The sequence below is a fragment of the Oncorhynchus tshawytscha genome, linkage group LG26 (genome assembly GCF_018296145.1).
Source record: "Oncorhynchus tshawytscha isolate Ot180627B linkage group LG26, Otsh_v2.0, whole genome shotgun sequence".
Taxonomy (NCBI): domain Eukaryota; kingdom Metazoa; phylum Chordata; class Actinopteri; order Salmoniformes; family Salmonidae; genus Oncorhynchus; species Oncorhynchus tshawytscha.
In genome coordinates, this window is record NC_056454.1 from 26,240,229 (window position 1) to 26,257,785 (window position 17,557).

General features: G+C 47.1%; 2 protein-coding genes across 9 annotated transcripts in view; one reads left to right on the plus strand and one right to left on the minus strand.

Annotated features, from left to right (window-relative positions):
* Positions 1 to 3,723: 3,723 nt before the first annotated feature.
* Positions 3,724 to 9,649, plus strand: LOC112225438 (lysophosphatidic acid phosphatase type 6). 2 transcript variants are annotated; one of them, XM_024389412.2, is made up of 11 exons: positions 3,724 to 3,920; positions 4,411 to 4,644; positions 4,820 to 4,948; positions 5,616 to 5,746; positions 6,171 to 6,250; positions 6,326 to 6,413; positions 6,545 to 6,677; positions 6,820 to 6,920; positions 7,132 to 7,224; positions 7,400 to 7,565; positions 8,541 to 9,649. In XM_024389412.2, the coding sequence occupies exons 2-11, from the start codon at positions 4,426 to 4,428 to the stop codon at positions 8,673 to 8,675; spliced, it is 1,275 nt and encodes a 424-aa protein (XP_024245180.1). In that variant the 5' UTR covers positions 3,724 to 3,920; positions 4,411 to 4,425; the 3' UTR covers positions 8,676 to 9,649. The 2 variants fall into 2 exon arrangements, with proteins under 2 accessions (XP_024245180.1, XP_024245181.1); XM_024389413.2 differs by having other exon boundaries at positions 4,416 to 4,644.
* An 824-nt stretch (positions 9,650 to 10,473) lies between these two features.
* The window catches only part of LOC112225437 (B-cell CLL/lymphoma 9 protein), a 32,703-nt gene continuing 25,619 nt past the window's right edge, over positions 10,474 to 17,557 (minus strand). For 6 of the 7 annotated variants that reach the window (XM_024389407.2, XM_024389410.2, XM_024389406.2 and 3 more), the window contains 3 exons: positions 15,082 to 17,251; positions 12,443 to 12,712; positions 10,474 to 12,273 (listed from right to left, as the gene is read on the minus strand). In XM_024389407.2, the coding sequence (XP_024245175.1) occupies positions 11,228 to 12,273; positions 12,443 to 12,712; positions 15,082 to 17,251 (3,486 nt within the window). In that variant the 3' untranslated portion in view covers positions 10,474 to 11,227. The remainder of the gene's footprint in view (positions 12,274 to 12,442; positions 12,713 to 15,081; positions 17,252 to 17,557) is intronic. The other variant, XR_002949598.2, reaches the window with a different exon arrangement.

Below are 17,557 nucleotides of genomic sequence, written 5' to 3' on the forward strand. Positions count from 1 at the left end.
GTTGGAAGGAGAACCTTCACCGCAGTCTGAGGTTCTGAGTGCTCTGGAGCAGCTTTTCTTCAAGGATCTGTCTGTACTTTGTTCCGTTCATCTATCCCTCGACCCTGACTAGTCTCCCAGTCGTCCCTGTCGCTGAAAAACATCCCCACAGCATGATGTGGCCACCACCATGCTTCACTGTAGTGATGGTGCCAGGTTACCTCCAGTGACACTTCAGGCCAAAGAGAATCTCATGGTCTTAGAGTCTTTTAGGTGGCTTTTGGCAAACTCCAATGTGATTATGGGGTATTGTATGTAGATTGATGAGGGAAAGAAAATATGTAATCAATTTTAGAATAAGGCTGAAACGTATCAAAATGTGGAAAAAGTCAAGAGGTCTGAATACTCTCCGAATGCACCATATACAGTAACATAGCACAAGCATTGTCTTCCAGTCAGAAATCAGAACAGGGGACAGCTGTGCAAAAAAAGAAAAGTGTTTTCTCCATTCAACAGACTCCAATCATTACAGAGGGTTTTATGCGCTCAGGTTCAGATAGTGAGGAACTATGCAAAAGTAATCAAGTGCCTATGAAAAGTGAATTCACAAAAGGATCAAAGTCACAAACGTTCAGCTCCATGTTAGATTTGAGAAAATGTCCTGAGGTGAAAGAACAGTGTGTTCAAAAGCCATATATGAAAACAAATCATTTAGCTTGAATCAAGGCAAGGCACAAGCTTGAAAAGTTGATTGTCCTTCAGTATATCTACATGTTTCAGGGTTTTTTTTACCCACGAGGTGGAGACATTTCCCCTTGAGCCTTTAAAATACAGTGTAATTCCTTTCTTATAACAAAATTACAGGTATCTTCCAAAATGTGTGGGGCCACCACGAGCCAGAACAGCTTCAATGCACCTCAGCATAGATTCTACAAGTGTCTGGAACTCTGTTGGAGGGATGCTACACCCTTCTTTCACAAGAAATTCCATGATTTGGTGTTTTGTTGATGGTGGTATAAAACACTGTTTCAGGCACTGCTCCAGAATCTCCCATAAGTGTTCAATTGGGTTGAGATCCGGTGACGGCATAGCCATGGTAGCCAAAATAATTCCCTGCCCAGCATTTTTATACTTGACCATAAGGATGATAAGATGTTAATTGCTTAAACTCAGGAACAACACCTGTGTGGAAACACCTGCTTTCAATATACTTTGTATCAATCATTTACTTGTGTTTCCATTATTTTGTCAGTTATCTATACTTTAATGTGACTGTGTGAAACAGTTGATTGATTGTCACATTGGTAGCTATCTATCTCTTGGCAGTACATGCATTTTCATATTTGTTTAAATGTGATTTATTTTTGTTTAAATGTGAGGTTAGTCAGAAAATAACATGTCTAGGCCTGGAGGCTACTAAAGAAGGCATAGCCACAACCTGTGAAGTTCTAAACTGATTTTGCACTAGGCTTTTGGGGTTTTGGAATATACAGCCCCCCTTTATAATATCGTGAATCATGTTTTATTTTTCTATAGATTAGAGGAACCTCTTTTGGAATGCCAACAGACTGGTTGCCGTTTCTCTGTGCACATTTCAGTGTCATGTTGTCGTTCTGTTCCTGTAAAGCCTGCAATAAAATAAAAATAATCTGTCAAATGAATTTGTCCGCCAGAAATGAATGTAACACAAACTTTCTCAGGAAAGTCGACCACAGCCCAAACATTTGTCCTCGATATGGTTGCCCTCAAAAAAATGAATTGACATTGAAACGCCACACTATGGCTAACTCTACACAAGACCTTCCCTCTATAGAAGCGCTCATCTGGTCTCCAAGGAATGATTTTATACTGTATGTCAGGTTCTTCCTAAATTAGGGTACTCTGGGAAACGCTGATCAAAACTGTTTCCTACCCTCTACCCTGTCTACTGTAGGCCTGCATACACGCAATCTTACTAGTTGCAGATAGCTTTCATTTACACTACTCATTGTCTACAATAAAATGAATAGACTATCATTATCATCATTGGATATTCATTTTTTATCATATTGCCTGTCTGAACACGTAGTGATGACTATCGGCTTCATCATTAGATAATATGAATACATCATAACATCCAATGTGTATATCTACTTTATGACTTACACACTAAAGTACACAAGATGGGTCTAAATTTCAAGTCGCAGACAAGGCACTGGGGCGTTGTGGCAATTTCAATTCCAGTAGGTAGAACGATTAAAAGATTTAGTTCACAAGTAAATCTCCACACATAAAACCATAGATCATAGGCCTATAGTTATAATATGCATAAAAGACAAAATAAAGGAAACACCAACATAAAGTGTCTCAATAGGGCGTTGGGCCACCACGAGCCAGAACAGCTTCAATGCACCTTGGCAAGTGTCTGGTACTCTATTGGGGAGTGCGACACCATTCTTCCGCAAGAAATTCCATAATTTGGTGTTTTGTTGATGGTGGTAGATGCCTCAGGCGTCACTCCAGAATCTCCAAAAGAGTTAAATTGGGTTGAGATCTGGTGACTGAGATGGCCATGGCATATTGTTTACATCGTTTTCATGCTGATCAAACCATTCAGTGACCACTCATGCCCCGTGGATGGGGCATTGTCATCCTAGGGCATAGCCATGTTAGATGACCCTAAGCATGATGGGATGTTCATTGCTTTTTTCCCATTTATTTTTGTAACCTTTATTTCAAATCAAATCAAATTGTATTTATCAGGTGCGCCGAATACAACAGGTGTAGACCTTACCGTGAAATGCTGAATACAACAGGTGTAGACCTTACCGTGAAATGCTTACTTACAAGACCTTAACCAACAGTGCAGATCAAGAAAGAGTTAAGAAAATATTTACCAAATAAACGAAAGTTTAAAAAAAATAAAAAGTAACACAATAAAATAACAATAACAAGGCTATATACAGGGGGTACCGGTATCGAGTCAATATGCGGGGGTACAGGTTAGAGCTAATTTGTAGATGTAGGTAGGGGTGAAGTGACTATACATAGATAATAAACAGCGAGTAGCAGCAGTGTAAAAATCTAATGGAGATGGGGGATGTAAATGTAAATAGTCTGGTGGCCATTTGATTAATTGTTCAGGCCTCTTATGGCTTGGGGGTAGATGCTGTTAAGGAGCCTTTGGTACTAGACTTGGAGCTCCGGTACCGCTTGCCGTGCGGTAGCAGAGAAAACAGTCTATGACTAGTTGACTAGGGTCTTTAGGGCCTTCCTCTGACACCGCCTAGTATTTAGGTCCTGGATTTCAGGAAGCTTGGCCCCAGTGATGTACTGGGCCATTACGCACTACCCTCTGGGACATACGCACTCAATTGTTATTTACAATGGCGGCCTACCCCAGCCAAACACTAACCCGGACGATAATGGGCCAATTGTGCACCACCCTATGGGACTCCCAATCACAGCCGGTTGTGAAACAGCCGGTAATCATACCAGGTTCTGTAGTGACGCCTCTGGCACTGAGATGCAGTGCCTTAGACCGCTGCGCCTTCTCGGAGCTCCTTAATTAACTCAGAAACCACACTTGTGTGGAAGCACCGTCTTTCAATATACTTGTATGACTAATTTACCCAAGTGTTTTCCTTATTTTGGTAATTACCTGTATACTGTCTGTTTAGTTTTAATTTTATTTCCCACTTCATACATTATTGCGCTATATTTAAATGCGCACCACGCTGTTCTTACGGTAATGAGGGGCATGGGAGGGAAATGACGCATGTGGGTAGCTTTTCCGTGAAGAGCAGTTTCACTTTGAAAGCATGGATCACACCAGAAATGACTACATATTCCAAAAAACATTTTGTCCCTAGCCGGGTGAAGTGTTTTCAAAATACACGGAGTTAGTCGATGACTTTTATTTTGTTTTAAAACTAGTTAATAACTTCCAGTGATAATTAAACGTAAGTACTGTACATTTGAGTGCAACATATTGTGCTGTTGAAGTAGCTAAAGAGCTAGCTAACCCGAAAATGAATCAATTTCTGGTTAGCTAGTTAACGTTACATATTTAGATAACGTTACTTGAATGGCTTTGACATTAGCTGAGATATCGACTGTATCGCTAGTTAGCTAGCTAACCTCATCCGTCTGCAGCACATTCTCAATATTGACATTACCGACACAGCCAGCTTGTTTCAAACGCCTGCTTCATAACTTGCTATCATCGACACCAAAATATCAAGTGCCAGGTTTACCCAGAATGTAGTTGTATACAGTACGTTAACTAGATAACGTTAGCTACCGAAAATAAAGATTGGAATAACGTTTGCTACCGTTAGCTAAAATCTTATGCAGATCACTAAACATGGTTAACGTTAGCTGCAAATGATAGGCAGTGTACTAGCTAGCAAGCTATGTTCAATGTTGGTATTGTGTGGTCTGTCTCGGCAGTATAGTAACGTAAGCATGAGGACGAGGAACCTCTTGACCAAAGCAGGTGTTTTGGGCTCGGTGTCCATGGCGTTTGGATCCATGCTCTGGTCTCATAAGAAGACAGAACCAACCCAGACGGATTCGGCCCCCTCATGCAAGGAACCACCTTTTCCTTACGAGCTCAAACTCGTACAAGTCCTGTTCCGCCACGGAGCCCGAACCCCGCTGAAGTCTATACCAGGCATCATGGAGGTGAGAGACCACCTGTGTCACACAAGAACATCTGACAGACCTGATGCTCTGTTTCCCAGGGCTTGAAGTTGAGGGAAATCCATTTATCTTAGCCTCATCTCCAAGACAAGGCATATGAAGGTATGTTCACCAGCATCTGGAAGTCTAACCTTTTTCCTTGTCCTGTCTGTATCAGGCCCAGTGGGTGCCTAACCTCCTGGAACCCCCAGCACACACACAGATCAACTATGTGGTGACAGACCTGGAAGGAGGTCCACGGCCCTCCTCACCGGTGGAGGACAGCTACCGGGCCAACATACTGACGGTGAGTATGCCTGTGTCTGTTAACGAGCAGAGGAAGTAGTGCCTAGAGAGATAAGGAAAGGAGTAGGCAGTGCTTGGATAAGTACGGTTAATGGATTTAAGTTGTCACATAGGTGTGCTGGCATGGACTCCATACAGACATATGTCACTGTCACTTACTGGGTTACTCACAGCCAGCTGTCAACCATTAGGATTTCCCGCTCCAGACCAGTAACATCACACACCACACTGGCACGACGTGTCAGGATTGAAATTCTAGTTGCCCATTTAATCTATTAGTGGTCTTTGAGGGTAGGGGTCATCATAAAGGACTTTGCACCCTGAGAGACCTTCTCCTGAGGCTTAGACCGGGGGCTGTATCTCAGCTAAAGGACTGTTCAAGTGAAAGAACAATCTGTGGTTCACTGTGACCCAGCTCTGAGTGTTATGGTCTGGGCCTGGCACTGAGGGAACGAACAGATGACCAATGAGCATATACTGAGAGGTTTGTCCTTCACTCAGCGGGAGATTGCTGCGAGTCTCTTCGGAGGATTGTGTCTGTTTCACGGTGCACCTGGCATACCACAGTACTACTCCGCGGGCACACAATAGATAGACACTGGTGATGCCATTTTGGATTGACTGTCTTGGCAACCTTTGACTCCTGATCCTGTTCCTCTCCCCTGCAGGGGGGTACGTACCCAGGTCAGCTGACCACGGTGGGCATGCAACAGCTGTATGAGCTGGGAGAGAGGCTGAGGAAGAGATACATCCAGGACACAGCCTTCCTCAACCCCACCTTCAGCCCTACAGAGGTTTAGTAAGTACCACAGCCATCCTCAGCCCCACTTTCAGCCCTACAGAGGTCAAGTAAGTACAGACCAGTAGCCTGGTAGTCACATCTGGTTCTGTAGCCAACTCCCCCTTTGTTTTTGCTTGACAACGTTAAAGGGTATAGCAGAAATATCTGGGCCCCAGGTTAGGTAACCTATAATGTACTGTTATTACTTTATGGATCTAGAAAGAAAGACACTGAATACAAGGATGTAAACTCGAGCTTTACATTTACTAAAGTAATTAGCAATGGCATAAAGGGGACATGAATAGTTAACAGAACAAGAACATACCGTTCAGGTTGATAACTGATTATGGTAAAGTACACTCCTACTACAACAAGATTGTAAGATCTGTGACAGAGTACATGTAGCCTACAAGACATTGATATATTCTTCTCTCTCTCCCAGTGTGCGTTCCACTAACATTGTGAGAACCATAGAGTCTGCCAAGTGCCTGGTGGCAGGGCTGTTCTATCAAAGCCAGAGAGGTAGGTGTCAGTTTGTGTTTGTGTGTCATAGGAAATACGGGTCTATCTCCTAATGTTGCTCCCCCTCTCCTGAAGACATGGTTCCCATTCTGACGACTGAGGCAGAGTCAGAGATCCTGTACCCTAACTACCATGGATGCAGACTGCTCAAACTCCTCAGCGGGTGAGTGACTGTCTGGGTCCCTTTTCTTGTTGATTTTTGTGATTGGCTGGATCCCTCACTCGTTGATTTTTGTGATTGGATGTTTCTCTCGTGTTGGTTTTTGTAATTGGCTGTGTCTGTGTGTGCTGTAGTCATCGCTGGGCGGAGTCATCCACTCTGCCAGACATTGCTGCGGACCTGAGGAGCATCAAGAGTGCTCTGGGCATCGCTGCCCAACAACGGGTTGACTTCATCCTCATCAGGGACGACATGGTGGCAAGAGAGGTGACACAAAACAACAAAAATACAATACCATGACTAAAAAATATCCTTTTGTTACCAAAGTTGATTGTGGTCAAAGGATATGAGTGATACTATCACTGCGTTACATTGACATTTTAACGTAACAATATGTGTGTTCTAACAGACCCACGGCCTACCCTGCCCACCAGTCCTTGACTCCTGGAGAAACACAGTGGAGCGGAGAGCTGTGGAGATGATCTACCACATCTACGAACCCAGCAAGAGGTCAAAGGGCAGAGGGATTTAAATACAGATCAGCATGTGTAGAGGGTTGGGGAGTAGAACACACAGAAAATACAGTTCCCTGTTCCATGAGCATATGCTTCCTTATTCCACATTATGAAATCACAGTCCACTGTGCATTAGAGGTGTTTTAAAAAATCACCCACTACAGTTGTTTTCTTAATCTTCTCTCGGGTTGGTTTGTTGCGACTAGGGAGAACCTGCAGCTGTGTGTGGGTCCCCTCCTGCATGTCCTAATGGGCAACATAGAAGATAAACTACAGGACACAACCTCAGAGCCCAACAGGTGAACTACTGTAACATTTACCTGTCCATTAGAACACAGAGCCAGTAGCAGAGATTTGCAGTTCTCAACCCAACCACTTGATGGTAGCAAATGTCCTTTTCCGAATGGCACATTCTTAGAACGTTTAGCAACAACATGCATAAATACTCTCAGATTTCTGATGTGTTTCTTTCAGGAAGCTCTTCCTGTACTCTGCCCACGACACCACTCTGATACCCTGTCTCATGGCTCTGGGGATTTTTGACATGCGATGGCCACCGTACGCTTCAGACATCACCCTGGAGCTGCACCAGCATCGGCAGACCAAAGAGGCCTTCGTCAAAGTGTCCTACATTGGCCAGGTAGGATGCAGGGCTCACAATATTGAAACAATTTCCAGACTGTTTCTCTCCGAGAGTCAGTGATCTGTTTGTCTAGCTAGGTTTCCATCCAATGGTGAAGGTACATAAAGGTGGAGGAATTCAGATATGACATCATTGTTTTTAGCACTACCCACAGAGTTCTTAAACTACGGTGCGCAACATGGTCCAATGTGCCAGTAAATCAGCACAATATTTTTTTTTCAAAATGTCGCAGTATTGGAGCTAGAATTGGGATCATGTATACTGTGCTGATGCCAATATAAAAAAAGAGTAATGGAGAACATTGTACAATACGGCGAACTGAGCAAACAAGACATTTGTGTTAAGTACTTGGGGGGACGCCATCTTTATGCACCTTCGCTATTGGCGACAGATTTTTATGTGAATATTCTAAAATCCGCATAAAGAAAATGTTTCCACCAAACTGACTTGTTGCGGATAAAAAAAAAATCAGTACATGTACTTTTTCGCTAAAGTTGAAATCTAAAGTTTTGTGTTTCCAATGCATTTTCAACTCTACTGATAGTTTTGTCACAACTATTGCGTTAAATAGCAAATGTGCCAACTCTCCTCTTGGCACATGCGGCAGGCTAGTAGTCTACATGATGAGATTGTGGATACTATTTATTTGTCAAATGGTAGTGGTGCATCAATCATCATGTCACCAAAATAAGATCATCAATATTTATTTGGAAAGGAGCATCACGCTCATCACCTTGCACTTTCACACCCCTGTGAAGGTCATCAATTTATTTAATCTGTAGCCTAATAAACTGCATAGTTTACTGAGTCAGTTTTCACCACCATTTCTCGCATAATATATTTTACCAATACAAAAAGGTCCCTCCCTGTTGAACGAACAAATGATCTGCATTTTTTTATACGGTATAACTATGGATGGAAACGTGATTAGTGTCTTTCTTACACATTCTTTATTTTGATCCGTCTCTGTAGGACCAGTTGGTTCCAGGCTGTAGTGGAGTCTACTGCCCCCTGCAGGAGTTCAAGCAGGCCCTCTCCAACTACTCACTGACCTTTGAGCTCTACGAGTCACTCTGCAACCGCACAAAGGGCGTGGCTGAACCCTGAGGCTTCTGCGACCCCCAGCTCTACCCCATGCACTCACTGTTACCAGCCACCGTGTTTACATCCCACCAGAGACTTCCACTCTCCAGCCCTAGCCTAGCATTTGCCTATCACTAGCCAGTGTATTACAACAGAGGTTTTCAAAGTGTGAGTACGCGGTTGTCTTAATGCTCATTGACGGGAGGCCCACTGTCTCAGACTTTGAAAACAGGCTGTATTACAGTACAAACTGTGTGTTAGGATACCTCACTGTCTAAACGCACAAATATAGCTTCACTGTCAAAGTGTATAACTGGCTTTGAAACCACATCCAGCTGATATCAGGGCAATGGGCATCCTGTGTGTTACTGCTCATACTGGTTAAGATGAAGAGTTTTACTTAGAGGTCTTAATTTTTGAAATGATCTGGTAATATATTCTGCCTAAATAAGTGTTACCAATTTATATTCATATGTTTACATTCTGTGACTACTATGCACACAGCAATGTGTATTTACTGTATAAATTCAGTATATCTGATTACTTTATGCACAGTACTGTAAATTATAGTGCACCAGATTCTAACTAGCTGAAATATGTTCTGGCTTTGTTGCTTTTAGAGTGAACTAAATTTCTTCATATCAAACTGCAATCTTTTCCTCAGGGGAAAACCAAGCACATCATGTACGTTGTGTTCATAAACCAAGGGAACCAAATGTGTGTGTGTGTGCACGTTTACCCACTCCAAATCATTCATTTTAGAACCTGCTAAAAGGGAATTACTCTGCTAAAAGTCTGTCGTGAGTGAAACACTAGGTGCTGCCTTTTAGGATTGTATTGTGTATAAATGAAATGCATGGACATATGAGCAAATATACACCCCCACACTGGAGTGATTTAATTTGCTTGTTAGTTGTATGCCAAATCATGGAGAGTTGCCCTGAAATTCTTTGCCTTTGCTTTGGAGTGGTGGAGAGTAATAAAAGAGTTGGTCAAGGCTTTGTCTCTCACTACTGTGCAGCATAGCAATGCAAATTGTGGTCCAATCTCAACACCAGTGGTCATATATGGTCAGTAGGCCTCGTAAGGATACCTGAACCTCACCTTTCAGTCATGTATTAGAATTCAGGGGCATTCCGCTCTTACCCTACGAGGTCTGGAGCCTGCTTGTTTTCTGTTCTACCTACCCTTTGTCCCAGGTCTAAATAAGTCCCTGATTAGAGTGGAACAATGGCACTGTCTGATACATTGTAGTTTTGATCCACTCAAACACGGCCAATATGTTGTCTTCCATTGTCACAGCCTTGGAAGACGTCTCTGTACCAAAGACAATGGAGGTACACATGACAAGCTTACACAGGGGATCTTAGTAGGGAAGTAGGGATCTTAGTTTTTCCTTACCATGTGACTTGAGCAGGAAAAGTAATGTTATATGGTCTGGAAAGATGTTGGTGGTCAGATTTCTGTCTTTCTTGATACCCTGTTCCACTAATGTCTGAGACCACCATACATACAGCACCTGACTAGCTCATCGAGGCCTGTTCCACTAATGTCTGAGACCACCATACATACAGCACCTGACTAGCTCATCGAGGCCTGTCTCACTAATGTCTGAGATGACTATAAGGTACATGATGAGCTCACCAGTTCTACAGTCTGATCCCACTCAGTTCATTTTCTATGAGATTAATGCTGTGGGAATGATATTCCAGAGTAAATAGAAGAACAAACAGGAGTAAGAGCACACAGAACAGTACTACTGCTATTCACACTGACTGGCTGGTAGAAATGTTCATATGTGAGTAAGACACTTAAGTTGATCCATGTTTGTGCTTTTTTAATAATACTAGTATCTTTGAGGTCATAGTTTGGTTTGTTATACACTGGAGTTAAAGAAATTAATGGAAAACAGTACTGTTCTTTAGTGGGGCGTCCCTCCCCCAATGAAAGGTGGATAAGAGAGCTTAGAGGTCATTGATAGAATCCCTATACATACGTACAACAAAAACACACCCACAGGCGCATACACACACAGTCATACTGGACAGAAATAGTCAAAAGGATGGAGCCAGAGAGAAGATGGGAGTGCCATTGAAATCTTCTCCAAGTACGTTTTTATTCCACAAAGTCTTTCTATGTTTGTTATCCATTACCGGACAAATCCATTGTTGATTTTTAACTGATTTGAAAAAGTCGATGTACAGCCCTCCAAGGTGGTTCACTCCATTCCTCCCCGATGCTCAACTCACCCTTATAATCAGAGATTTAGAAGAAAAAAAACACTTGAACAGTTTAAATTGACATTGAAGCACAGCAATCCCATACATTCAGACATTTCTGAAGAGACTAAATGAAATGCTTGTGGTAAAAGACAAGTACTGGGCTATGTAGCTCCCACAAGCCATTAACTACCCATTCCTCTGCACTACATGTTTCAATCCAGAGAACCCACCTCTGTCTTTCATTCCTTACTTCCTGCGTTTTAATCCAGCTCTTATCTGCTGTGAGACTTATTCCATCCTCATACTGTATATCGGCTCAGAACATTCAAGGTCCAAGATTCTATGAGTTGTGTGTTAGAACATTCCGGGTCCTGGGCTGAACCCCATGTCCATGTCCCTGCCACGCTGCCTCATATGCCCCCCCATCATCATCGTCTGCTGGGGGGGGGCACCCATGCCTTGTAGTGACATCATCATATTGGGCGACCCCCCAGGCCCAGGGTGGTTGTAGAGCACCCCCCTCTCCTTCCCCTGCATCATGCCCCCCGGTGACATCATCCGGTGCTGGGGTCCCATCATTCCCTGACCCATGAACCCTGGGGGTCCATGCGGCCGCATATGATTGTGGGAAGGGTTTCCCATGGGCATGTCCTGGGGGGCCATACCACCTCCCGGCCCCCCAGCCATCCCCCCCATCCCTTGCATGGACATGCCCATCCTGGGCGGGCCCTCCCCCATCATACCCTGCATCATCCCCTGCATGTGTGGAGGTTTCCCCCCTGGGCCAGGCCCATCTCCTCCTCCCCTGGGGTAGTAGGACAGAGTCTGGCTGGGCTTCTCTGATGGGATGATCCTGGACAGGTCAAACTCTGGCATACCGGATGCTCCTGTTCGCATCACTTCATGCAGATCTGCATCACTAAACTCTCCCTGCATGTTGAACTGCGGTCCTCCAGGGTTGTTGGGCCTACCCCCGTCGCCTCCCCCTCCATGGGGCATGTTCCCCATCCGACCCCCCATAGGACCCCCCTCTCCCTGGAAGCCCATGGGATGTCCTGGGAAGCCCTGGGGCCCGGGGCCATTGTGGGGGGAGAAGGGACCCTGCTGGGAGGGGGATTGGGGCAGGGGGTAGCCCTGCACTCGGTGGGAGTAGCCCATGCGCCCCTGGGGCATCATCTGGGGGTTGCCCATGCCTTGGTCCTGGGGGTTGGGCGGCATCATCATGCCATGGGGCATCATGCTCGGGCCAATGTTGGGAGAAGGCATCTGCTGGGGCATGCCGTGGGAGAGAGGCTGGGAGCCCATGGGGGTCATACCCAAAGGACTGAGGGTAGGCATTGAGCTAGAGGAGCCGGGGCCCATCATACGAGGAGGACCTTGGTGCTGGTTCATTCCCATACCTACAGAGGGCCACAGAGAGAGACAAGAGGGATGTTAGTGCACCATACAACACAGACAGCAAACCTACATCAAGTGGCGTAAACAGAGTCACACCTCTATGAAAAAGGGTTCAAAATACATCTCAAAAATGGTTTAACATGACTTCTAGCCATGTCTCCATCCACTCACCATTGTTGTTCATGGGGGGTAGATTTGGGGAGCGCGCAGGGGGCGAGTCGTCGTCCGAGCTCGCCACCGTCTTGATGGCGTCGTGGTAGAGGGGGGTGGAGCTTGGCATGGCGAACTTAGACATGCGTGACATCATGATGGAGAGGGGGTTCTGGGATAGCGTGGGTTCGGGGGGGAGGGAATAGGGGCTGCCGGTCGGGGCGCCACCTGGACCCCCCTGGAGGGGCATGGGGCCAGACTGGGCTCCCGACGAGGGGGGGACGTTACCACCTGGTGAGAGAGGTGAGAGAGGAGAGAGAGAGAGAGAGGAGAGAGAGATGAAATATAAGAACTATTTACCTTAGGTAGCAAAATATATCCTGGTTTGAAATAGATATATAAGGGGCATTGAGGCAAATACATTTTAGATACAGACATCAACCGGCCGTGATTGGGAGTCCCGTCGGGTGGCGCACAATTGTCCCAGTGTCGTCCAGTGTTTGTCCGGTGTAGGCAGTCATTGTAAATAAGAATTTGTTCTTAACTGACTTGCCTAGTTAAATAAAAGGTTAAATTAAACTTTAAAATGTTTTAATCGTAAAAAATGATGGGGGTGTGATTTCCCTGAATTTTTCTGCTTTGGGAAAATGTGTGAGAATGATGGATGAGAATGGATGGATGAGAATGATGCTTTCAATTGACTTATAAATTACATGATTTAAAGATGACAGACAAATGCTAGCCTGCCTGATACACAACACAGAGGTCTGTTTAGACTGCTTTGGTCAACAGACATTACAAAACAGCCCTCTATTAAAGACGTGAGGTCATCATCACTCAAGAGAAAGGTAGTAAGTATTAAAATCTCCTTGAAAATGAATATTATCTGTCTTGAAATTGAAATACACATGTTTTATGTTGTTTATCACAGCAGTTGAGAGAAAGAGGGGGAGAGAGAGATGAGACAGCCTATAGGGAGGAGGTCAGAGACCTCAGCAAGACAAAGGAGCTGACCGTGGACTACCGGAAAAGGACTCGCCCATTCACATCAACGGGGCTGTATTAAAGAGGGTCGAGCACTCGCCCATTCACATCAACGGGGCTGTATTAAAGAGGGTCGAGCACTCGCCCATTCACATCAACGGGGCTGTATTAAAGAGGGTCGAGCACTCGCCCATTCACATCAACGGGGCTGTATTAAAGAGGGTCGAGCACTCTCCCATTCACATCAACGGGGCTGTATTAAAGAGGGGAGCACTCGCCCATTCACATCAGCGGGGCTGTATCTCCCATTCACATCAACGGGGCTGTATTAAAGAGGGTCGAGCACTCTCCCATTCACATCACGGGGCTGTATTAAAGAGGGTCGAGCACTCTCCCATTCACATCAACGGGGCTGTCGAGCACTCGCCCATTCACATCAACGGGGCTGTATTAAAGAGGGTAGAGCACTCTCCCATTCACATCAACGGGGCTGTATTAAAGAGGGTCGAGCACTCGCCCATTCACATCAACGGGGCTGTATTAAAGAGGGTCGAGCACTCGCCCATTCACATCAACGGGGCTGTATTAAAGAGGGTCGAGCACTCGCCCATTCACATCAACGGGGCTGTATTAAAGAGGGGAGCACTCGCCCATTCACATCAACGGGGCTGTATTAAAGAGGGTCGAGCACTCGCCCATTCACATCAACGGGGCTGTATTAAAGAGGGTCGAGCACTCGCCCATTCACATCAACGGGGCTGTATTAGAGGGTTGAGAGCTTCAAGTTGGATCTGCCATGGTCCACACACACACACCAACACAGTCGTGAAGAGGGCACGACAACGCCTCGTCCCCCTCAGGAGGCTGAAACGATTTGGCATGGGCCCTCAGATCCTCAAAAAGTTCTACAGCCGCACCACTGAGAGCATCTTGACTGGTTGTATCACAGCTTCGTATGGCAACTGCTTTGCATCCGACTGCAAGGCACTACACAGGGTAGTGCGTACGGCCCAGTACATCACAGGAGCTGGGTGCTCTGTTATACAGGACCTCTATACCAGGCGGTGTCAGAGGAAGGCCCTAAAAATGGTCAAAGACTCCAGTCACCCAAGAATGCTAAATAGTTAGTTAAAAAGTTAACCAAATAGCTACCCGGACTATCTGCATTTACCATTTTGGTACCGACTGACGCATCACATACGTTGCTGTTACATACGTTGCTGTTACATACGTTGCTGTTACATACGTTGCTGTTACATACGTTGCTGTTACATACGTTGCTGTTACATACATTGCTGTTACCATTTATCATGTTGCCTAGTCACTTTATTCCTACCTATATGTACATATCCACCTCTTACCCCTGCACATCAACTCAGTACAGGTACCCCATGTATATAACCAAGTTTTCATTACTGAATGTGTATTTATTATTATTATTATTATTATTATTATTATTATTATTATTATTATGTGTTTTAATTTTCTATTATTTCTCTCTGCATTGTTGGGAAGGGCCCATAAGTAAGCATTTCACTGTTAGTCCACACCTGTTGTTTACGAAGTACGTGACAAATCAAATTTGATTAGCGAGAGAGCGAGCGAGAGCGAGAGAAAAAGAGAGCGGTAGAGGGAGAAAGAACATCAACAAGAATAAAGCCATAGAAGTACTGTACCTTGCTCCATGTTACCCATCATGTTAGGTGAGGTCATACTGAGGGGGGTTTTTCCCCCCTGCTGCTGGGGGAGTACTGGGCTGGGCATGGGGGGTTTGGGGGAGGATGCCCACCCTGGAGAAGGGTTGGGGAGGGATGGGGACCTCATATGTACTGGGGAGGCACCAGCAGACCCCATCATAGAGTGAGGGGACTTCATTGGGGCCGAGTTGGCAGTGTTAGGGGGGCCGTTGGGTCCCGGAGGGCCTGAGAGCATACCAGCCAGCTGGGAGGGGGTCTGGGGGGACTTGAGGTTCCCAGAGGGAGAGCCCATCATGGGGGATTGCACCTGCCTCAAAGGAGGGGACTTGAGGGGATTGAGACTGGGTGAGCTGGCCCCTCCTGACTGGATGTTCAGTTCTGCAGGCTTACGTCCCCTCTGGCCCTGGGGTGTTCCGGCGGCGGGGGGAAGGTGGTTGAGTCGGCCGTTGCCCGCCGTAGGCGTGGTCCTGTGCTCCGGGCCACGGTAGGGCTGCTCTCCATGAGGCCCCCTCATACTTCCAGGACCCCCGGGGAAGGGCCGTCCGGGCCCCATGGGGAAGTCCCCTGGCTGGGGATGGTCAGGGAAGTGGGACCCCTGCATCTGCCTTCCCTGGGGCCCCATGTTGTCCATTGGAGGCCCTCTCATTCTCATTATCTCGTCTGGGCTCATATTCATTGGCCCATCTCGTAGTTGGGGGTTCCCATGGGGGCCCATGCCAAACTCAGGGCCCATATCCCGGCCCCCCATCACAGCCAGTCTGGAGGAGGGGCTCATGGGGCCCTCGCCAGGCATCCTGGGAAACATCATCCCGCCCCCGTTGCCCGGCTCCATGCCGCCTCTTTGGTGTCCCATCATCCTCTGCATCTCCATCATCATCTGTGGAGGAAGGCCCTGTCCCTTGTCACCCCCCATGCCCTGGTGAAACATAGCCTCCTGGACTGACTGGGGGTTGGGGAAGCGCTCTCCCCGCAACCCTGGACCTCCGAACATCCCCCCTGGCCCTCCTGGGAACCCTCGGCCATCCCCCATCCCCATTCTGGGGGGCATGTCTTCAGGCCAGCCCATCCCGGGCCTGGGGGGTCCCTCCATATCAGGATTCATCATGCCTTGGGGGAACCCTGGCATCCTCTGCATGTGAGGCGGCATCCCTCTGGGGCCCATGGCAATGCGCTCCTGGTAGTGCTCTGATGGCCCTCCCGGCCCCCCTGGACCCCACACCTCTCCGGGGCCCACCTGGTAGGGAGGTGGGGGTCCTCTCATCATGCCGCGCGGCCCGTGGGGATGCATCATCATGTCGGGAGGAAGTGGGCGGTGATGCATTTCCTGTTTCCTCTTCTTCTCCTCGTAGAACTCTTGCTGCAGCTTCAGCCAGGCCACCTGCTCCGGGGTCATGTGATCTCCGTCTCCACACCCCCCAGGACCTATCATGTGACCCAGCTCGTCTGGGAAGGGGGGCATGTCTCTGGGGTGTCCATGCAGGGGGCCGAATGGGGGTCCCTGGGGTCGGGGCCCTCCTGGTCCCACTGGTGGACCTAGGCTCTGGGACTGGGCCATCATGGCCTGGAGAGGTCCCTGCTCCGGCCTCCTGGGTCCCACATCAGGCATGCCGTCGTGGGGCTGTGGGGGTCCCCCATGGGGGCCGGGTGGCGGTGGGGCGTCGCGGTCGTCAGGGAAGAGCATGCGCTGGATGTCTCGGAGGGTCTGGAGGGAGCGTTGGCGGTGCTCCAGCTGTTCCTGGGACAGTCCCTCGGTATTGGCCTCCATGTTGAGAAGCTCCTGGGCCAGTTGCTGCTGCTGCTGCTGCTGGGGTGTCAGACCAGGGTGACCCATCCCCATTGACCCCGGCCCTCCTCCTTCCCCAGGCTGAGGGGGGTTCACAGGGGGCATGCCCTGTTCGGACTGAGGCTGGCACCCAGGGGCCTGGTCACCTGGACCCATGGTATTACCAGGGATTTTCTTGGGGTCCATGCCTGCTGAGGAGGCCCCATCCTGGGTGAGTGAACCAGGCTTAATCCCCTGGGGAGGGGGCTGGGGTGGAGCTTGATCAGTCATGCCAGGTTTAGACACTGTCTGGTGGTTCTGGTCTGAGGGGTGAGATGACTGCTGAGAGGGCTTGGAGTCACCTCGGAGGGGTCCTGTCTGATTGTTCTAAAATGAAGAAAGGAAAAAAGAGAGAGGGAATTAAAAACAAGGAGGCTTGAGTAAGTGAGGGTTTGTAAGTCTTTATCAAAGCCTGCGATCATCACCTTTGTCACTGTGTATTGTGTGTATGTGTGTGTGTTTAACTATACTGGACGTGTTAAACTAAGTCCCCACAAGAATAGTAAACAAACCAAAATTTTACCAACTGGGAACATTTTGTTAGTCCCCACAATGCTATTTCAAGGCGGTTTAGGGTTAAGGTTAGTGTTAGGCTTAGAATTTGGGATAGGAGCTGGGTTAGGGTTGAGGTTT